This window comes from Eublepharis macularius, chromosome 7, assembly GCF_028583425.1.
Source record: "Eublepharis macularius isolate TG4126 chromosome 7, MPM_Emac_v1.0, whole genome shotgun sequence".
NCBI classification, from domain to species: domain Eukaryota; kingdom Metazoa; phylum Chordata; class Lepidosauria; order Squamata; family Eublepharidae; genus Eublepharis; species Eublepharis macularius.
The window spans coordinates 87421853-87445463 of record NC_072796.1 but is presented as its reverse complement, the minus strand read 5'-3'; the positions used below and the strand labels follow the sequence as shown (position 1 = coordinate 87445463).

General features: G+C 41.2%; 1 protein-coding gene across 2 annotated transcripts in view; it reads right to left on the bottom strand.

The window, feature by feature from the left end:
- The window catches only part of RP1 (RP1 axonemal microtubule associated), a 302837-nt gene that overhangs the window by 164449 nt on the left and 114777 nt on the right, over positions 1 to 23611 (bottom strand). For both annotated transcript variants that reach the window (XM_054985404.1, XM_054985406.1), the window contains exons 19-24: positions 14430 to 14516; positions 10585 to 10717; positions 10051 to 10202; positions 5931 to 6085; positions 2072 to 2130; positions 1220 to 1264 (exon numbers count right to left, since the gene is read on the bottom strand). In XM_054985404.1, coding sequence (XP_054841379.1) covers positions 1220 to 1264; positions 2072 to 2130; positions 5931 to 6085; positions 10051 to 10202; positions 10585 to 10717; positions 14430 to 14516 — 631 coding nt within the window. The remainder of the gene's footprint in view (positions 1 to 1219; positions 1265 to 2071; positions 2131 to 5930; positions 6086 to 10050; positions 10203 to 10584; positions 10718 to 14429; positions 14517 to 23611) is intronic.

Sequence of the window (23611 nt, the reverse complement as noted above, 5' to 3'; positions counted from 1 at the left end):
TGTGTAAGCATTTATTCAAAGTGGTGAAAAGTTGTGCTTTATTATGATATATGTTAGTTAATTTGCATCCTGTTTATGGTCTGAAAAATTAAGCTGAACAAACAAGAAATCACAGGATGTATTGGGAAATTGAGAAAACTAATTAAAGTTGGCCTTGAGTTAAAACCTCTGAAGTCATAATGAAAAACTTTAACTAGTGAAAATAAAATTAAGATAGATCACTAGTAATTATTAAAATAGTATTAACATGCCTTTAACAAGAAGGGGAAAAATGACCAAAGGACATAGACTATGAAGAAATCTAACAAGGGTATCCTTCATACAGTCTGTTGATGAAACTTAAGGGGAAAGTTTGAGCTTACAGAATTAAAGATAGTGTGTATTACAACTAATACTGTGAAAGCGAATAAAATGGCAAGCATGTAAACATAAATGTGTTTTGAAATAGTTGATTAGAGGTGCAGCAAGTATCCTCCAGTGAACATTTTCACAGTGAAAGGTCAGGGCTGCCATGAGCCTCTATGAGTTCCCATTCAAAATTTCCTTCTGGGTTTCCTTCCCATATTCAAAAGATACACAAGATGCTCAATAATGACAGAAATTTTGCTTCTTCCTTTTCTGGCACTTTACCTAGCTAGCTCCCTGGAGCAGGAGTGCCCTGAGCCACTAGAAATTAGTGCTGTTCCTCCTGCTTCTCTTAGAAGTACAGAAAAGGTGAGATTTGAGCTGCTTGTTTCAGTGAGCTTCTGCTCAACCCTTTTTCCCCGTCCAGTAACAATAACCTAATCTAGAATCATACTGTGAATGTGACAATATTGTATAAGAACACCAGAGTAGTTGCACGTACTCTGAAATCTGGAGACCTAGGTTTGAATCACTGCTCTGACTTGGTAGCTCACTGCGTGATCCCGGGCTAGTCACTTTCAGCTTAACCTACCTCACAGGGTTGTTGTTGTGAGGATAAAATGGAGTAGGGAAGAATGATGTTGTAAATCACTTTGGGTCCCTCATTGGGAAGAAATGCAGAGGTATATAAGAAATGAATAATGTTATGAAACCAATTCAAAATGAGGGAGGAAAGCACTAAACAGAATAATTAATAAAACTGTGGGGGGCGGGGGGAGTCACTAACGAGACATTTGACACATGGGGTGAAAATATCTGCAAAAACTTCTCTCCATTTTGGCTCAGCCCTATAGAAAGCAGCAGAAAGATTTACCGTTTTCTTCCTTTTGCATTTTCAGGTGATTATTTATCTGTGTTTCTGTCAAAAATAAACAAGAAATTGTTAATAGATTTGATAGGTTACAATGAGAAGTAGAAGGAGAGTGTTATGTAATAACTCTTATGTTGTTGATGAATATATATTTGAGCGAGCATGCTATAGTGTTTAGAATGTTGCACTAGAAGTGGGGAAACTTGGGTTCAACTTTCTGCTTGCCATGAAACTTACTGAGTGACCTCATTCTCTTTCTGCCTGACATACCTCCCAAGGTTATTTGACGATAAAATAGAGGAAGAATGGAGAAACCATATATGCTTTCCTGAATGCCTTGGAGGAAGAATGAGATAAAAATATACCAAATTAATAAAATATATATTTCTTCACAAATCAACATTGGACTGGAATGCAAGAAGGATCCAGTTACAAGACCCAGCTTCTCTTCCCTCATTTTTCCTTCTAATGTTGGTGTTAATGCACTTACAGGGAGCACTGGGGGCAAAATTAGTGACTCTGCACCATACACTATTTCTTTTCTGTAAATACTCCTTTAATAGTTTAATAGTAATCCTTCACCCCCACACCCCCACACCCCCAGAGAGAGAGGAGAGAGAGAGAGAGATGGCCTTCAAAATCTGTAAGTCCACTTGGGGAAAATTGGTCTTTGAAGGCATTTTCAACTATTCCACCTATTGTTCCTTTTTTTATGAACAACCATTATCACATTAATGTAGCAAACAAGGTTTGGTGGAAATGTGTTTACCAGAATTCCTTTCCTATATAACTTCTGGTTCTCTAGGCAAATGACACAATGATTGATTTCATCTCTATACTAACAGTGGTCTATACCTTGAAGGAAGAGTTCTGTTTCTGAATTAATTATGCCTTGGGACGTAAATGGCAGCCACCTGAGAAAGAAAGTAGAAATGTTATTCTTTTCATAAGTTAACTTTTTTGTCTAACTAGGTAAGTTCCCAAATCGAACATGTTGCACAGGGTAGAAATAATTCCATAACTCATACAAAGATTAAAATACATTCTAATGAAACATTTCCACATGAAATACATTAATTTATCATGTTAAACCCCTTAATTGACAGACAATTTGATCAATGAACTATAGCTTTGAAGGAATGATAGCTACAGTCAATGAAAAACATCATTATTTATAGTTAAATCATTATGAAACTACCAGATCACTTTAAAAATATTTATGAAGTGTTTAGTCTGGATTAAACAGACCTAATTCTGGTAAACCGATTTGTGGTACATTATACTCTAAGTTTTCTCTTTCTCAAGATACTGCTACTTTTCCCTATTGTTTTATGTAATGGCATTGTTGTGTTTGAATTAGAAAGCTAGCCTAAGCACACTGGAAATTAAAATACCCATATAAATCACAACCCCACTATAAAGATGACAATTAAAGTTTCAGAAACTCAATTTATTGTGGGATTGGGGACTTCTTTACATGGTTCTTCTTACTTTAAGCCTAAAAGTCTCTGTTATTTCCACCATTCTGACATTCTTCATGGCAGTCCACATGAACGACAGGGACGAAAACACATCTGTCCACCTCCCTGGCAGGAAATGTTTTCTTTTAAAAGCAGTTAAGCAGATATAGGAATTTGGATAAGGGCTATGGCACTGATGTAGAAGGCATAATCATCATCATCATAGTCACAATCCTAACCCTACCCCTAATCTGACTTGCCATAAAATAGGTTCTCTCTAACATTGTATTTAATGCGTAGCTTGATCTTGAGAAGAACATTAATCAAGGTCTGTTGCAAGAGGCAAGGTTCTACAATTCTGTTCTTCAGAAGTAATTTACTGTTATATTTCTCAGGAAGGCAAAATGATGGAAGAAAGAGATGACCTGAACCCGACGAAGATTTATCACATCTCAGAGCAGGGTTTAACTGAAACCACTTATGTAGGAAGGGCACTTGGAATCAGAGGAAAGGACCCAAAAGTCCCCCCGCTCCTTTTTCATGGGCAAAAGCAGGGTGGGAGAAAACTGGAAGTTCCTTCTTCCTCCTTGCAGTGCTACTTCACAACTCTAAGTAAACAAGTGCTTTTTAAGCTAAGTTCCCTCAATATATTTCAGACTGCAAGTCCAATTGCGCACCCATGAGCCAGCACATGTCAGACATATCATGTAACTTGGCCCTTAGAGAACCCAGCATCTTGCTGGAGATATTTTGCTTCAAACTGGAAGAGCTCCAAATTAATCAGATATATGTAGTGGTAGATTACTTGTGTGCTAGATGTGTGAAAGACTAATTATTACAAATGCACGTCTTTTTCTCAGCACAAGAAAAAAAGCCCTAGTCTACCTTCAGAAATAAAAGGGAAGAAAGGAAATTCTTAGAAGTTAATACAAGTCTGCAGTTAGAAAACCGTTGGCACTCTACAGGTTTAAGGTGGCAGAAGTATGGCATTAAGTCTTCTGATAAAAATGAAGTTTTCTTTTAAAAGCAGGTGGCTGCAAAGAAGAAGGCATTTATTGCCACAGGGGTAATCTATTTTGAAAAGGACATCGAGGTTCAGCAGTACATTTTTCCTAATGAAAAAGCTACCCATTGGTGATCTGGCTGCCTATGAACATTTATAAAGTTGAGGTGTTCTACAAAGCAGGTTCAACAGGAAAAAAAATCATTGTTCTTCCCTCTGTACCTTTCCTGCCTCTGTTCTAATACATATTTTCTGCTGACATGTGCTAACTATTCCAAAATGACTACACTGAAGCTTCCTGTCATGGCAGTTTCTAGGCCACATGCCTTAGCAGAGAGTGGATATATGATTCCTAACCCTTGTCAGCTGCTACTTTTAGGTAGAGAGCTGCCTTCACCTCTCTATAGAACCTTCTATCAGAATAATGATATAAAACCGTTTATGTATTTTCAAACAAATTAAATAAGAAGATATCAATAGTTCTTGGCTTGTCAGCTCTGTTTGAATTGGCTGTGTGCGGCTCAATATTTGATGGAGAAGGGAAAGGAAAAGAAATTATGTTATACCATTTTAATTATCTTTTGTTGTAAATTGTTTTGCCTGTGTTTATAGAAAAGTGTGTGTGTCCTGAACTGAGACAACTTTCTGTATTACCACACAAAACATGAGCAGCCACTGAACTTTATCGTCCCTTGCCATAGACTTGACCTGAAATAGCTCCACAGCACTATTATTTTCCCTGCTAGTGTTGGAGGAACATGCAGTACTGATACAGATAACTCTATGCTTTCCTAGCAGGACATGTATCAGCCGCTCCATAGGGCTATTTCAGGTCCCCAAAATGTCAGGGATACAAAACGTAACCCTCCTCTTGTCACGTGCAGAGATTCTGATCCGAATCAGACTCACATGTGCCTGCTATTTATAGAAAAGACTGTAGGGAGCCTAATTCACACAACTCCTAGAATTGCATCTGCTTTACATTTCCTTTTTTGAAATGTATCAGAATTCCTAACATGGTCTGTTATATTCTTCAATTTATTTCTGTGTGGCCAACTTAACATGAATTTGTTATTTAAAATTTATTTTTTAATTAAAGGGGGTTTTTGTATATAATATACAAAATTTACTATAAAACTATTGTCAGTATAATTCTCTATGTACTGATTGTATTGAATTTTAGGAGATTTATTTGTGTTTCTTACATTCTCATTAAGGGTCGGGTCAGACTAAACATGACAGAGATCATAGATTTTCTCTTTAAAGGAAAATTACACTGATGTGTAGTCTTCTTGATCTGCATCTGGGCCACAGGAAAAAGGGAGACGGGGTTCAAGCCTTCAACTTCTGCACAGTCCTGCTAATCAAAGCTAGAGGTCCCATGCATTGTATAGTGCCTGAAAAAGCATACAGGAAAAACTAAGTCTCTCTTTTTGCCCCAGACCCTAATTCAGATTGGAGTCAGCTGTGACAATACTTTCCTTTTAGAAGATAAGTTATGATCTGTGATTTCTGTTCGATCCCTGAGTCATTTGGTAATCTTCATGTAAGTTGTTTTTATTTTTTAAAAAATAAATAAGAATCTGCTTTATGCTAAATAGTAATGTTTTGAGTTAGGCAATAAGACAGGAAGATTAGTTGCCTATACATTAAATTTTAAAAAATCAGTGATGGATAGATTCTTATAGGGAAGCAATAGGAGAAGGAACAATGGAGGGAGTAGAGAAGGATGGAGGGGAAGGGGGAAAGTGTCTTATTAGTCGTCTATGAGACAGAAAAACTTATTTTAATTGGAATACTGCCTGGTGCCATTATATGAAATTGTAATTGTTACTGAACAATTAAATAACAACAGGTAGAAATATATGTAATATAGGTGAACAGTATTTCAGAATTCTATTTTTCTTTTTTAAAACACTCAGCATATTAAACTTTTCAGTTATTATAATCTTAGACAATAATGGGTTGCACCTAATGAGTTTTTTCTGCTTGTGAAATAGCACTTCTGCTAGTGGAGGAAGGGAGAGCTATTTTCACAGTTTCATCTGCCTACTACAGATCCTACATTATGATGCCCAGTATCATTCCTGAGGCTTCCCTGAACAAGAAAGGAGCATTTCAGGGGGCACAGGGGGCTAAAGCATGAGAGGGCAAGCAGGAAAGCTCCATTCTGTGAGTGGGGGTTGCAGTTCATTGGATACAATCTGTCACATTCTGTGGAAAGTTATGTTTAGAACAGCTTAAATACAACCTTTCACAGCTGAAAATATATTCTGAGCCTTTCCCAGCTTCTCTGATGATTACTTTCTCACAGTACCAATACTCAGACTTGTCATTGGCCTTACAGCACAACAGAACCTTCCATAGATTTCCAAGAGACACAGCTTGGATTTCAAACATATCCACCTAGGGAAAAGGAACCGTAGACAATAATGTAGATAGTAAGAAACCAGTGCCAATGTACCATACTGCAAATGCTGTTGAGATAAGCAGCTTCCTAAAACTAACAAAATCATTTTTATTGACTTTAAAGGAAATTATTGCTAACCAAAAAAGTCTTTCCATCCTTTTGAACAGACAAAAGCTAGCACTGTAGCTGAAATCCTTGGTTTCATAAGGATGAACTGGTTGTGATTTCCACTGATAAAAGAACACTGCTACCCACAGAAAAGGGGGTATGGCTTTCATCAATGCCCATTCCCACCAGAGACCCTCACTTCACCCTTCCCATGCCGTTCCTGGTAGTCCAACAATCTTGAAAAGCATGATTTTGGTCTGCAGTAGGAAGAAGGAGGGGAAGTTGGCTTCAGTTAATGATGCTCTGCTCACACTGATATAATCCAACCATGAGTGCTACTAATCTGTGTGGTGCCTTGGTGGAAGAAATTGCTGTGAAGCCGCAGTTGACATGTTGAGCCCCCCCCCCTTATGGCGCTTTCAAGGCAGAGATGCTCAGAGGTGGTTTGCCAATGTGAAGCAACCCTGTTCTTCCTTGGAGTTCTTCCATCCAAATACTAACCAGGACAGACCCAGTTTAGCTTCTGAGATCTGACAAGATTGGGCTAGCCTGGGTCATCCAGCTCAGGGCAGACTGTCTTACAGAGTAAGAAAAAAGTCAGCCCACACCCTGAAGAACTTATAGAATAGTATCTGAAACCAGCAGGAAAAGCAATAGAGGGAGGAGGATGGAGGGGGAGGGGAAGAGGAAAACATGCATTAAGAGTTCTGTTGCCTATACTTTAGGTTTAGCCTTAGTAATGTATGAGGACTAAGAGTTTCATAGAAAACATATTTGAAGAGGGATCTGTGTAAAATAGAGATGAGGACTCAGAGGTGCTGGGGTGGGGGACTGAGATATAAATAGCAGAAAGGGAGAAATTTTGTTTAAAGAAATAGGAGATCTTTGGGAGGCAGAAGGTGATGGTCTTGGACAGAAGACCATCACCTTGGGCAGAAAGAGAGCCCTGAAGATAAGTCTGAAGAATGTGTGGGGGTTCTGGAAGCAGACAGGGAAGGATGTCATGTGGCCTGAGCAGTAGAAAGAAACATTCTCTTGACACTTTGGACAGAGGTGAGAGGGCCAAAGTTTCATAAAAGTTTCATAAAAGAAATCTAGACAGGAAAGGTTATAGCAGTTAATGTGGAAGCTGACCTGAACTTAAATAGGAATTTTACTGAGAGGATAGAAAGGCCATATTTTTGTAATGTTGCACAGAAATGAAGTGGCATATCTTGGTGATGTCAAAACATGGGAAGGAATCAAAACAGTCCAGCAGGATTTGGGTCCTGTGGCACCTTAGATACTAAAAAGATCTTCAGGGAGGATGCTTTAAAGAGTCAGAGCTCCTTTCACCAGATCCTGAAATCTTGTTGATCTCTAAGATGCCCCTGGACTCAAATCCTGCTGTTCTACTACAGACCAACATGGTTTCCCAATGAAAAGATAGTCAGGAAACAGGGCCGGCCTGCCCATTGAGGCCGGCCTGGTAGCTGACTCAGGGCGCTAAGACACCAGAGGGGCACTGGCCTGGCGCGCCACGGAGCTGCCGCTACCACTGCCAGCCAGGAGCATGTGCTGGCAGTGGCAGCATGGGGCAGCTGAGCAGGCAGCCTCCCATTCAGTTGCTCTGTGGGCCAGGCGCAGCCGGCGGCCAGGGTGGCCGGCTGTGCCTGGCCCGCAGAGCAACTGAATGGGAGGGCTGGAAGGCCCCCCGTGTGCGCACCAGCCCTGCGTGATGACATCACACATGATGATGTCATCACGCAGCCTCAGGTGCTGCCTCAGGTGCCGGCAACGCTGGAGCTGGCCCTGGTCAGGAAATTGTCCCTGATCAAGATGGAGATGTTGACCTTGTTGGTGTTTATACATTATACAGAAGGAGAAGAAGGTTTGGGAAGAAAGAAGAAGAGTTGATCTTTTACATATTGAGTGTAAGGTGGCAATGAAGTAGATAGTTCCTTTCATTATTTTTCAACGAGTAGGCAAATCCAAAGCACAGGACTTGGATATTTGGTAGGTCATTAAAGAAAACGAACTGATACTTTCTGAATTTGATGACTGGGATGGTATAGCAGGGGGTTCCATAAGGAAGATGGCAGAGGAAAGGGAGAGTTCAAGAAGAAAAGATAATGGTGGATGGCGGCATTCTGACTGAGGATGAACCATTCCAGAAGGAATAGGAAAAGGAAAGTAGAGAAATGAGATGGTATAGGCTGCAAATTCTGTTCTAGCAATGCTTGAAGCAAATATTTCATAATTTTTCAAATTACTTATTTAACACAAAACCAAGAATGCTTGATCTTTACTGCTGTACATTCAATATTATCAAACATTGGTATCATTGATGTGATCTGAATACTCCTTAGGGACATGTAAGTATTTGGAATTGTAGGTGATGATAGGAAGAGGCATTAGCACACCAATGCAGATGGCATTGGTCCTTTTTGAAAATGTCTTATTTGATTTAAGGCATATAAGATTAAGAAATGCATTCCTGTCCATGAATTCTCTCTGAAGGAAGCTTTACTTAAGTCTTCAATTTCCAATAGAATTACTGCATGCATTACGAATGGAGAAATTCATATTCTATTAGCATTGCTCAACTTGCAATTTCCCAAATGAATATCTAGCACACTAACAGCAAAAGTCAGTTAACCTGGAGTATTTGGATTTAAACCAGATGAGTCATGTTCAAGTCAATCATACTAAATCAGCTTACATTTCAAATTTTTCAGTTTCACAGGATGAGCAATAAACATTTCAATGAAATTTAGTATTTCTATAGCTTCCAGTACAAACTCCATTATAAATAATGCAATTCTATCAAACAAGAATAGTAGATAGTAATATTTTTCCTACAGCTATTACAGTTGAAAAGTTGCCATAATTGAGTGAATCATCTAACTTCAAGAATCAATGACAGAGCCAGAATTAAACATTTAAATTTTATTTCATATTTCTAAGCCCATTCATGATCCATTCCTATGAGCCATTTCAAGTACGTACTTGGAATGTGGTACAAGTGCTCCATCAGAAAGACATTGGCACAGCACAGTATGTCTGTATAGTTGTAATGGCACCATACAAAGTGGTTTGGTAACACCACTGCACAAACCTTTTGAGCTGCAGAAAGCACCCTAGAGACATTTTGACAGTTGTACAGTCGATGGTGCCAACCCAAGCCTATGTGCTTAATATCTGATAGCTACTCTTAATAAGGGAATTTCAGCTGACAACAAGAAGGACACAGGCTTTGCTAAGTAAAAGGCTGTCATTTAGATGCATCCCAATAAATCAGTCTTTGTATCCCAGCAATGCCTGTGTACAGGCTTTGAGTGGATAGAACATTATCACAGAACAGCCTCTACATTTACTTAAGACTTTCAAAAAGAAAGAGCCAATTTGTTTCACCAGTAAAAGAACACATTATAGTGCATATGTGCATTATAGACAGTAAGTGGCTTAGCTAAGATTGGCAGTCAGGGAACCATTTTTGTTTGCTAAGTTGTGTCAAATATTGACCCCATAAATCATTTTTATTTTATCTTTATTTCTTCCCTTTACATTTTCCTTTTGACAGCCTCCAAACCTTTTTTTTTGCCATTTTCTTTTCTCAACTTTTATTTTTACTCTCTTTATTTAAAAGATTTATAGAATTTTGCCTTTCCCGTTTCTTCCATTCTCTCCCCAAAAGATAGGCACAGGAAGAACATAACAATATCTGAACAACTTCAAGCAAATGTTCCTAAATAATGGCATACATCCCTGTGCCCAAGGTTGGACTCATTTCCCTTCCTAGCTGCTTATAATATGCCTTAGCTCAGAGTTGCTTTTAGTTTGTCACTATAGAGATTTAACTGGGCACACTTACCTTCCCTCTCTGAAACTTTATGGGCTTGTCAGATTCATGAAGAAGCCTTAAGCCAGAATCTCCTCTCTCTCCAAATATGCACAAGTAAATTGCAGAATCTGTTTCAGCATTTTCCACATGCCCCGTATACACATAAACATGGTAACTCAGAACTAGAGAAAGTAACCAACCAACAATGTAAAAGATGCAAGTAATTTGAAAACATACAAAGACAGAAAATGTCATCTGACAGTCACCTTTCAAGTTCAAGATAAAGCACAGCATGAACCTTTGCTTGCAATACTTTAACAAGGATATTACTGTGAAGCTTATTAATAAAGGGTGCGATCCAGCCAAAATTAAATATTTAATGCCCCTGAGGTCCCTTTGCCACCATGCAAGTGGAAGGCATTTCACATTGTTCAAGTGTGTGGTGGTGGTGGATTGACAATTTTCCCTCTGAAGTGGTGGGCACAAAATCCCGTATAATTTAGTTTATAATTGTGACATTTCCATGACCAGCTTTCTTTGATCAAAGAAGTATATAGTATTTACTTGGATAAAGACACTGTCCTTTTTCCTCTACTGGAAGTTCACATAGAGTTTCTCCATTCCCTTGACTCCATGATAACCACTTATTTGCTGGAAAGTTCAGAATTTTCCCACTCTTTAAGTGTTGTAGTGTTACCTACGAAGGAAGTAACAGTAAACCCTTTAATGTACTGTAGTATCTATGACTACTACTGTGATTAAAAGATTAAAATATATCATTTGAAATTCCCAGTGACTATCACAGTAACTACTACCATATTATACTATATTCCTGGTGACAGCCTGGATCATGTGAGCTATCCAGAGAAGACCTCCTTGTTAGTCGCATGCCCTTTCTACATGGTCATTTTTAGAGATGGGCACGGACAGAAAAAAAATGAACATGATGTTCGTTGTTCGTTGCCATCCACGAACAGGGACTCACGAACAACCAGGGACTCACGAACAACATGGCCCTGTTCACGAACATGTTTGTGGTTGGCTGTTCGTCAGGGCCAGCAGGCTCTCCTCCAGCCATCATCCATGTCACAATCCCTACTGCACCACTCCCAGAAACCTCACCTGAGCAGGCACCAGGAAAGGTACCAATAATAAATAATCGCTTAGGTCAGAGCCTGGCAGCAGCCCTGGAACTTGAAGGGGTAGATCCCTATCCCACTACACACAAAGAAAATTCAAGCTCGAATGCACTCTATCAAAATGCCAACAGCAACTGTCTCTCCACTGTCTGCAAAGTCAGAGCTGGGAGCCCCCCTCCCCCCTGCTCTTTGCTCCCTTGTAACAAATTTGGAGCTCCACACTTGAAAGGAAGACCTGCCTATCAAGCTAAATTGGGCTTAGGTTGGGGTTTCCAGGGCAACAGCAGGAGTTCAGACAGAGTTCAGACAATCCCTGCCTAAGTTGCCATGGGAATTGATTGCAGGTGCCAGACTGTCTGGCTTGATGAACAGCAATGAACAGCAATGAACAAGGCTTGCAACGACCACCTATTCATTTAGAATTGGGCCTCATGAACAGCTTGTTCGCGAACAGCAGATTGGGCTGTTCGTGGCCTTTTTTTGTTCGGATTGCTGTTCATGCCCATCTCTAGTTATTTTTCAGTGGTTTAGATTCCATTCTGTTTCCCACAATCTCCAGAGTTCCGAACTTGCAAGGAGTCATGGGATGCAGAATTGGATTTGTCCATCATTCCTCCAAGTTTTCCCCTGGTGTGCATACTGCAACTGTTTTTTGACGGTGCTTCTGAGTCACTGCTGGTGCATCATATATATGTGCAGAACTCTTGTTCCCTTTCTGCTTCTTCTCTCCTCCCCTGTCCGTTCCCCAGGAGCTAATTGGTTGGCCACCTGCCAGTAACCACTCCCACCCTCTTCTGCTCTCCATTCTCCTTTTCCACCATTTTTTATTAAACAATGGGGTAGTAAAACTGGAGTATTATTGTTCTTATAGTCCTCATAATTTGTAAATTCTAAATCTAAAAAATTCCACCTAAATCTTGGCTAGCACACAGGGAAGTTTACAAAGGATCTTACTGCTGTGTCCTCCTCTCTCAAACAGCTTGAAAACCTCTCTCTCTCTCTCTCTCTCTCTCTCTCTCTCTCTCTCTCTCTCTCTCTCTCTCTCTCTCTTCAGTTCTCCTAATTACTTTTCCGTTTTTTTAAATTAAGCAAATAGGGTAGTAATGCTGAAACATTACTGAACTAATATTCCTTCTCATTTATAAATTCTTAATCTAAAAAAACTTATCTTGGCTGGCACACTGGGAAGTTTTCAGAGAAGGGTCAGACTGCATCCTCCTCTTTCAGACAGCTGCAGAAACCACTCCCCCCCTTCTCACTTCTCCACACGTGTCTATTTTTCTCTCTCTATGGCTTTAGGAGAAGCCTGAAACAAGCCCTAAGCAAATGAGCATCCAATCCCACCCACCCACCCTTAGGGGAGAGTCTCACTGCTGTGAGGCATTCCTGCATTTACTTCTTTAAGCACAATATGTGTCCCGTTCCCTGATGGCAATCCACATTCCCGACTGATCACTTCTTAGGTTTCCTTCCCTCCCCCCCCCCACCATTTTCTTTACAATAGGGGCTCATGTTCAAAAATAAAAAACTGGTGAGCACAAGACTGTCCAATCAGAGAAGACAGGGAGAAGGGGTGCTGGTGAACAAACAGGGCTCCAACCATGCAACATTACTACACATGCTCTGAATTTTTTTTAAAAAAATGATGTCAGCTCCAGCTCCCACAAAAGGCAGCTTGATGCTTCTCAACTCATCTGGAATAAGAAAGCAGACACCAAATCACCTCGAGGTCATGCAATGCAGAATGCTAGATGGCCCAGCTGATTCAGCACTGATCAACATGAATACTCAGTAGTGTGGGCTTCAAGTGTGCCGTGTGGAATGGGCCTCAGTAAGAAGCACTGATGTCAAGTATTTAAAAGCTGGATTTAAATTTTTTTACCATGCAATACTTTTGTAAGAGCAATTTTGATTGAATGCTTAGAACTGTGCTCATTTAGTTCCAAAGCTCTATATGCTGATTTACAGCAAGGGCAAACATTACTGCATGCCTGAACAAACATAGTTCCAGCTTGTTTCCTCAAGTGAAGGTCATCCTTTGAAATTCAAAAGCTTCTCTTATGAGCCTTGAATTCAGTTAGTAAAGAAAAGTGAAGCAAACAAGATAGAAAAACTAGATCCATGAAATACTTGGAGCTGAACTGAAAATGTTTCCACTCTTATCTGGTCTTTGTATTTCTAGAGTTAAGGTGTTTAAACTGTTATTCAAAGCTGTAGTGTCTAGTTAATATGTCAGACTCAGACATATACATATCTGTGAAGAGAAAGCTACCAGGCAGGGCATATTTTGGAATGAATACTCTTCAGGAGGCATGTTAACAGATAAGTGATGTGGTTTTGCCTCATTTTGTTCATTAGAAATGTCTGAATTGTTTAATACCATTATTTAATACCATTTCAAATTCTTAATGCAATCAGATGATTCTGAGGATGGTAATTTCCTTAAGGCCACTTACAATGAGATGTATTTGAAAGTAAATCCCAAATTCCATTAGAACCATCATGACATACTTGATAAAATGTTAGACTAGAATCTGGGAGCCCAAGGTTCAAATCCCCATCTGCCTTGAGGTTCACGGATTCTTCCCACAAGTTGTGGTGAGAGATGGAAGGTGGGATCCAAGCCATTCTATCTCAAAGGTTGTGCTTATTTAACTATAGAATCAAGACTAAGGACCAAAACAGACAGGATAAAGCTAATGGATCACCATTCATTCTGCAAGTTGCAAATTGCAAGCGCACACAGGGCTTGCATGGATCAGGGCTGCATGAGGAAGGGAAGAGATAATCCTACATCATGTATGTTTCAGCTCCATCACTAATAGATCACCTCATTATCATTAATCAACAGCAAATTCAATGCTCAATTGACTCTATTTAACAGCTAATACAAATATCCATATAGTATGATTTATTAATGGAATTGGCAATATTCTTTAATGGCACAGTCCATTTGGAAAATAAAATAAGCCTCCCGGTATGCAACTTGAAATAAAAAAAATGATTGGGCTTTCAGTTAATGCATCTAAGACTCAGGGATCAGGACAAAAAGAAAATCTTATTTTGTAGTAACTACTAGTTCTATTCCATTTTAAAATATACACTCCTCATAGGTTACAGAGAGAAATTATGTCCGTTTTTCAAAGTGAAGAGTGTTACACTACTGCTTTAAGAATGATTTGTCCAATTGTTAAAAATTGTTTAAAAGTATCAATGACATGAAGCATTAATTAAACATATGAGCAATCCAGAAATAGTGTACAATCTTACCTTCACTATCATCCATTCTTGACGTTTGTTTGTCTCATCATGCCCTATTCGAATTTTGTAGATGCGTCCAGTATGTTTCATTTCAACCTGATTTATAAGAAGTAAAGAAACTGATACAACATATAACCAGGTTATACAAGGATGAAGCTAGCAATTCTGTACATGCATAGGGACCCATCATCACCAAATGTAAAAAGTACCATTCGATTGAAGCATATATACACAGTGGTGTGTACATTTGCAGGTCTGTACCCCACCATATATAAGTGGTTGCACAATTCACTAATGTATGAATCATTTGTAGATTTAAATTTATTGCAGTTGCTCGATTCCACATGATTAGGGCTCCAAGGAAAAAGATACGTTTGCAACTAAGCAGATTGAACTACTTATGATTAAAGCATAACCTTGTTCAACCCATACTGCAATAATAAATACAGCAACATTCAACTTCATCACAGTTTGTCTGGAAGTTATCTTACAGTGTTTCTAAATAGAAGGAGGAAAGCAGAGCTTCCTGTGCGAGGACGTGCTTAAGCTCTGAACCCTCAGTAGTATTTTGCTGTATAAGAGTGCAAAGCGTAGTTAGCATTTTCTCATCCATCCATCTCCTCCCACAAAGTGGTAGCACTGGGAGAGGAGACAATTGGTGAGCTGATTCCAGTTACTATTGCCAGTGATGAGCCTGAGCCAAATGGCCCCTGAGGAACTGGCAGAATTGTTGGGTTTGATCTCTGCTTGCTCCTGGCCACTATTGGCCCACGAGGAAAGTTTCCTGTACTTGATGTGGCCAGTCTGCCTCTGGCACATGTGTGCGAGTTGCCCTTTTGTTTTGTGTGTGTGTGTGTGTGTGTGTGTGTGTGTGTGTGTGTGTGGGGTGGTGTATGGTGACATCTTGGAGATGTGCTGGCATAGCTATTAGTGATTTGGTTTCTTCCATGCAAGTTCTGTGTGCAGCTCCGTGAGAGCCGATATCATGAATGTCAATGGCACTGCAGTTCTCATGGAACCATGTTGCTCAGTGATTTTTTTTCTTTCAGCCTTTCTGTGGGAAGTGCCTAGGGCAACAGATAAGCTACTGTGACACAGCACCAGCACTAGTGGGCTGCCAGCATACTGAGATTCTGCCCACACAGAAACATCCCTGAATCCTGCCGAATAGTTACAAGGATTTTGATAAGTAAAAAAGGAGGAGATCAAACTAAGCATAGACACCTTCGGGTAAATGCTGCTGATGTAACCTTAACATTTTGGTTGCAATTTGCTTTTACTCTGCAAAGTGTTCTGTGATATCTTAAGAATGAAAGACATTTTTTCTAATCCAGCTCTATTCCATTTATCTCAGATGGTTTTGAAGCTAAACTACTACTATTATTTAAACTGAAAATAAATCATTTCATGTATTGTATATTACAGTACAAGAAGAGGTTCTCAGACACTTAGAAAGCAGATCTCCTGTCAGATTATTTCTCAAATGATTTCTCTCCTGAATAAAAAAGCTGGTGGCAGCCTCCTCTGTCATGTTTTCTTTCTTTTCCTATTACAGTTCAATCGCTCATCACCACTTTCTATTTCAAAGTGCTTATTTAAGTAGCTTCTCTATTAAACATCTTCACTGTTATAGCATCCTCTTACCCTACATTCTCATTTACAAAAATAAATTTTCCCCATGGATTTTATAAAATACAAACTATCATCTGACTGCATTTGGGGGCTCAAGCAAACAAGTGATGCTGCTGTGAAATCTATTGCAACTGAGTATCTTTGCATCTCTTTCAGTGATACATTCCACAGTTTGGTGTAGTGGTCAAGAACACGGGACTCTAATCTAGAGAGCCAGGTTTGATTCCCCACTCCTCCCCTTGAAGCCAGCTGGGTGACCTTGGGCTAGTCACAGCTCTCTGGAGCTCTCTCAACCCCACCCACCTCACAGGGTGTTTTGTTGTGGGAATAATAATGGCATACTTTGTAAACTGCTCTGAGTGAGCATTAAGTTGTCCTGAAGAGCAGTATATAAATCAAATGTTATTATGTTATTATTATTATTATCCATTTGAGATAAATTGGTTCTGTACAGGTGTAATACTTGGTGAATTAATGTGCACTTTATTTACAGCCACAGCCCTGCCATTAGGCTGAACAAAATGAGTCTTAAATTTCAAACCAACACTCATGCCTGCTCATGCGCACGTGTATTCACACTCACATACTCTTTGACATCTCTAACACTGGCAGACTCAGCACGGCTTAGTGGCTGGCGCCAGAGGCAGAGCCATATTATTCATAAGGCTGACTAGGCTGAAGCCAAAGGGCCCCTCAGGGACTAGGGGCCCATCAATTTTTTTTGCTGAGGCACACCCTCACATAAATTACAATTAATTGATTATCTTATATAACCTCTATTAATAAGATAATTGCTTCTTTATTGAAGTGAAACAAATTGTCTCTTATTAAAACGATTATCCATACATTATATATTTTTAATAAATAATAAAAATGTTATTCACTTCAAAATTTTACAGTGTTGAACAATTATACCACCGAAACATGCTTTCCTGAAAAGTTCTTGGTTATGCAAAATGTTGACTTTTTAGTTGTTGATGCAAAAGATACTGAACTGTTTAGCAAACAAGAAGATTAACAAAACAAAGAGAAGCAGCTGCTGTAAGATCCCTGACTCTACATGTCACTTTTCTTTCTGGGTTCTCTGATGTCGATAATTATAAAAGCTTATTTCAAATTTCAAAATACTCATGCTTGTCATTGATGGCAGCAAATCAGAATGAAGAATGCAGAGAACAATACATTCTATAATTAAACAGAAGTTCAGCATTCTGTGACTTGCTGTACTCCCACTAATCATAGGTAATCATATAATATGTTTCAAAATCAGCTAAATCCTGTTCCTGTTCCTTCTCTTGCCTTTGTGTATCTTTTATGAGGATAAGTATAGAAGCCTCAGTTACAGTGATCCTGAAACCAAGCCAGGTCAGTGTACTGAACATGAATAATCAATGCACTGAGGCACAGTTGCTTCCTTTCAATAAGATCAATATCTTCAGTACACTTACACTAGATGGTATCTAATTTGTGGCAGGTCAATAGGCTCATATCTTTGGGAATTCATATGTACTGGCAAGAGGTGAAGAAAGCTGCAAATATGCTATTACCTAGATTGGTCATGAATTATTCTCCAGTAGGATAGGAAATCCCAATGATCTTTAAAACATACCACATATATGTTTCAAAAGGAAACATCTTCACAGTGTTCATTGTTGTGCTTTCATTATAGTACACACATTTAAATATATTTACTGGAGCCAAGAATGCAACAAGAATATAACACCATACTCATTTGGCTGATTCAGCGCTATCAATTGCTACTCAAAATATTATTTAATAGCAACAACATGTGTTTTTGAAAAAAATGGGTCAATGGGCTTTTGATATTCTTCCCTCACCCAGTCTGTGGCTCCAATTGGGTGCACTATGGGAGAAATTTAGCAATTCTGTTTTTGTGATCTTGACCTGAGCAGCAGATTTTCATAAAAATCTGGTTGCCAATTCAAAGTTTGTCAGGCTCTGATAGCAATTCACTCAATATTATCAATTCCTCACTTAAAAACAGAGACCTTGCTAGTTTTCTGCATGCACATTTTGATTGTGACTATATTGCTTCATGAAATTGAAACATTAAAGACGCATTAAATTAATCAGTCTTTGGTGTTCATGTTTTGGGTGAGACTGTACATTGCAATATACAGGCTTATACAGTCTATGAGAAGTCGGCCCCTTCCCGGCCGAAAGCGCAGCGGCTAGGGCGGGGCCGCTTTTGCTGCCATGGAAGAAGGGAAGGCAGTCTTCTCTTCTCCCGGGTATTGGGGAGCAAAGCTAAAGGCATATAAGCCTGCTCCACTGCCTTCCCCATTGCAGAGACACTGGGTTGCTCGGCCCACCCACCCTCCCTATTACAGTGTAGGCTTGTACATGGGGGTGATTGCAAGGGTGCAGCCTTGGCAGGCTGCATCTTTAATTCAGTATATTGATATTATCTATAGAGGGTACTTGGACTTCTCGGGGTGCTGCATGGTTGCAGTATGACGAGGAGTTTCGTATGCGTGCTGCACTTAACCCCAACCTCCCGTGGGATCAGGTGCACCAGCAGCTTTGGCTGCAGGTTATGTCCCTTGCCAGGCCAAAGACGGGTGACTGTTCAGACAGCAGCCACTTAGTGCAGTGGCAGCAAGCTGTTCAGAGCTCCCGCCCTCAGGCGGGGCAGACAGTTCAACCCCATCTTCTATGTTGGGAGTCCAACTCTCAGGGATCTTGCACCAGAAAGGCCTGTGGTTTCAAACATGTGCCTCATCTGTGGTGGCCCCCACCCTTTTGCAGCCTGCCCACGTCAGCTGCGAAAGTGGGGAAGGAGAGGAGGAGGGGGCAGAAGTTCCCATTCTTCTGGAAAAGGGTCCTAGCCCCATAAGGCTGAGGGCCCTTAGGTGTCTTTTGTCTGGTTACCCAAAGCATCAAGACACTTGTTATTTGTTAGAGAGTTTTACCATAGGTTTTAGAATACCATTTCAGGGCCCTCAGGGCCCCTTTATGTCAGCCAATTTATGTTCGGTTGTCGGCATGGAGGATGTTGTACGTTCTAAGATAGCCAAGGAGCGTAAGGAGGGGCAAGTTCTAGGGCCTTTTAGTACCCCACCTGTCCCAAACTTAGAGTCTCCCCTTTGGGTGTGGTGCCAAAGAAGGCGGTTGGCAAGTTCTGCCTCATCCATCACCTTTCTTATCCCAGGGGCAGGTCAGTGAATGACAGCATTCCTGACTATTTGTGTTCCAATGCATTACACATCCTTTGACGAAGCAGTCAAAGTGGTCAGGCAGTGCGGGATTGGGGCAGAAATGGCCAAATGCAACATTAAGTCTGCATTTCACCTCTTGCCCATTCATCCCAGAGATTTTGAACTCCTGGGATTTTCGTTAGAAGGTCAGTACTACATGGATAGGGCCCTCCCTATGGGATGCTCTATTTCATGTGTGGCTTTTGAACAATTTAGCACCTTTCTGGAATGGGCCTTAAGGTCTCATCCGTCACTGCCCATTATTTAGATGATTTTCTTTTCATGGGACCGCCAGGTACGGGACAGCATGCCCGCCTTTTGGCTAGCTTCATTGGCCGGGCTGAGGAACTTGGGGTCCCTTTAGCTCATGAAAGAACTGAGGGCCTATCATCTGTACTTACCTTTTTGGGCATAGAATTAGATATATTCCATCAGACTTCACATCTGCTGTCCCAGAAATTAGAGGAGCTCTGGGCTCGAGTGGCTTATTTTTTGGAGAGGCACAAGGTTTCCCTTTTAGAGCTCCAGCAGCTAGTTGGACATCTTAACTTTGCGTGTAGGATTGTGGCGCCTGGTTGGGCATTCTTATGATGCCTTTGTGATGCCATGGGAGGCCTTAGGTTACCCCATCACAGGCTATGGGTTAGCTGAGCTCTGAGGGCCAACCTGGTGGTCTGGCAGGAGTGTTTGTCTCAATATAATGGCGTTACTTTCTGGAGGGAGTGTCTCCTGTTGGAGGCAGAGTTGCAGGTGTCCTCTGATGCATCTGGGTCCACAGGTTTTGAGGTGTTTTTCTGGGGGCACTGGTGTGCTGAGCAGTGGCTTGAACACTGGATACATCTTGGGCTCACTTCAGACCTGACCTTTTTGGAGCTTTCCCCCATATTAGTGGTGGTCTATTTGTGAGTGGGGGGGAGGGGAACTGGCAGACCATACTGTTCATTTCTGGTGTGATAACCAGGCAGTGGGGTGTGTACTTTGCTCCTTCTCATCTAGATCTCCTCGGGTTATGAGGCTGATCAAGGCATTCACACTTCAGTGTTTGAGGCTGAATATTTTGTTTTTGGCAAGGCACATTCCGGGTGTAAATAATGGTGTGGCAGATGCTCTGTCTTGCTTGCAGATGGAACAGTTTTGGCAGCTTGCCCTGGAGGCCAACTTACAGCTGGCTCAGATGCCCCAGGAGCTGTGGAGCCTTGGATGGTAGAGGTGCAAACGGCCATTCAACTGGCTATTGCCCCTAGTACCTGGCAGTCTTACAGCCATGTGGTGCATCAATTTTCAGGCTTTAAGCATGATGCCAGACTGCCGCAGGTATGGCTTATACTGGTGAAGCACCTTATACAATTTTGTGTCGAGCAGAAAGGTAAGGGGCTTGTGGTCAAGTCCATAAGAACCCAACTAGTGGCTCTTGCTTTTGAGAGCAAGGCCAGGGGAATGGAGGACACCACTGGGGACTCTAGATTAAGAAAGATGCTTGAGGGTTGGGCTTTGAGTGTTAGTGAATTGGTGGCCCAATCCCTTAGGGAGGGATTGGGTTATGCCCTTATTGCATATGACCTCAAATTCATTGGCAATACAGTTACCCTTAGAATCAGATGGTCTAAAACCAACCAGACGGGTAAGGGGACAGTAGTTCAGTTGAGTGCCTGTTCCGAGCCGGGATTATGTCCCATGAGTGTGCTTAAGTGCTATGTGGAGTTAAGATGGGAAAGTGAGGGTTTCCTTTTCCATCATGTGGATGGCATCCCTCTTACCAAGTATCAGTTCTGGGCAGTTACAGACAAGGCTCTCACTAGACTAGGTTTGGCAGGTGTTAAATTTGGCACCCATTCCTTCAGGATTGAGGCTGCTTCAATGGCAGTGGCCATGGGCTTTCCTGGGCCTGCAATTCAGAAGTTAGGGCGATGGCGGTCCTCTGCGTACAAGGGTTATGTGCGACCCCTGACATCTTTGTAATTTGTTGGTTCTTTTCATTCTTCAGGTGCTGTGTCTCACCGTGAGAGGCTTCAGATCCTCATCTGTGGGCACAGTATGGTCTTTTGGGCAGCCCACCAAGCCAGAAGGACTCCAATCAGGTCCCAGCTCAGCCTTAGTGAGTGGGCCACAGTTGAGTGGCAGGGCCGTAGGGGCCTTCGTTGGCCTGGGTTACTGCCACTCCTCTTTGAGGGGAGAACCAGTCCACCCCCTCACATCTTGGTCATTCATCTAGGTGGGAATGACCTTAGCTTGGTTAAGGGAAAGGCCCTGTCTTTGCAGGGTTGGGAGGACTTCCTGTTGATAGTCAAGTTCTGGCCTGAGATGATGATCATTTGGTCAGCAATGCTTCCATGCAGGAAGCATGGCAGGAAGTGTTACATCCTGCGAGGATGGAGCGAGCTAGGCGTAAGGCCAACAGAGCTCTTGAGAAAGCCCTAGCACAGGGGCTTGGGATTTACTTACCACACCCCATGATTCAGGCCAAGCGTGCTGACCTTTACAGGGGTGATGGGGTACACCTCTCTGGGGTGAGCAACAACATATTCTTGAATGATCTACGGCAAGGACTCAGGTTGGCCATAAGCCACCTATGAGGCGCAAGGGTCTAAGCAGAGGCTTAACCCTTGGTGTTGGCAGGTTAGGATGGCAAAATGAGCGGGCCGGTTACCCCCTTGGCACATCCTCATTGGTGAGTAATTGGGGTCTCGATGTATTGTCGAAGGCTTTCACGGCCGGAGAACGATGGTTGTTGTGGGTTTTCCGGGCTGTATTGCCATGGTCTTGGCATTGTAGTTCCTGATGTTTCGCCAGCAGCTGTGGCTGGCATCTTCAGAGGTGTAGCACCAAAAGACTTTTGGTGCTACACCTCTGAAGATGCCAGCCACAGCTGCTGGCGAAACGTCAGGAACTACAATGCCAAGACCACGGCAATACAGCCCGGAAAAACCACAACAACCATCAATTGGGGTCTGTCTGGAGCAGCTGGTGGGCTGTACAGTAGCCAGTTGTGAGGGCAGACAGCTGCATGGCTCCCCTGTACAAGTAAGGCCCTCCTGCTGTACGGCAAGGTGCTGCAGGTTTGGAGGGGGAACCATTTGCCTGGCCATCAGGTGCAGCTATTAATCGGATGGCTCACCCCTGGGGCAGTGGGGGCTCACCCAGACAGGTCAGGGCTGAGGTCCACAGTGACCCCAGTGCTTGACCTGTACTGCTAGTTAGTTAGATCCTTTGCCGTAGTGACAAGTTATATTGTAATCAATAAAGTGGCCCAATTTTAATCCCAAGCTTTGTGTCTGCCTTTCATTTAGACTGGGGGGGGGCAAATGCTTTGCCGAAAGTATAAAGTTAATAGAAATAAGGCTTTTATATTTTGCTCACTGGTAAATAGCAGTGCTATCACTCTTCATAAATGCAGCCATGATGTACCTCTTTTATCACAATGTTTCCAAAAGTATATGCAAAATGACATTTCAATACTAAAAAATTGGCATAAGTGATATACATTTTTCATTAGACAAGGTGTGTACTTTCTTTTCATTACCTCTGATTTGTGCAGATGCATATGGTTTTAAATATTTGTTTCCATCCAATTGCCTATAACTAATTGTCTTAAAGAAAACAATTAGCTTTAGATATTATGATGGTTGTTGTGGGTTTTCCGGGCTGTATTGCCGTGGTCTTGGCATTGTAGTTCCTGATGTTTCGCCAGCAGCTGTGGCTGGCATCTTCAGAGGTGTAGCACCAAAAGACATTAGATATTACAATGGAAGCTTGAGAACGATTGTGGAAAAATACGGTAAAAATTTCAACATGTACCACTATAAAAGAAAATGTTTATAAAATGATTTATAGATGGTATCTTACACCAAAAAAGCTAGCTAATGGTAATAGCCAAATGTCAGATAAATGTTGGAAATGTGAGAAACATGAAGGTTCCTTCTATCATATGTGGTGGACGTGTGAAAATGCAAAGCAGTTTTGGGGGAATATTGTGGATGTTATGTCAGATCTTTTGCAGAAAAATGTTGTTAAAAACCCAGAACTGTTACTGTTATGTATGAACTTAGAAGAATTTGATAGTATGGACAGAACAATGGTGTTTTATATGGTGACAGCAGCTAGGATGTTATATGCACAACTTTGGAAGACACAAGAGATACCATCGGTGGAAGATTGGATCCAGAAGTTATTGAACATGGCAGAAATGGACAAATTAACAAGGAAACTTAAACAACAAGATATAGAAGAATTTATTATGAACTGGGTGAAACTTAGGAACTATATGGAAAGAAAGGGGGACATGAAGGGGAAAATCTGGTCTTTGGATAACTTGTAAAGGGGGAAGGTAGTTCTTTGCCGGTA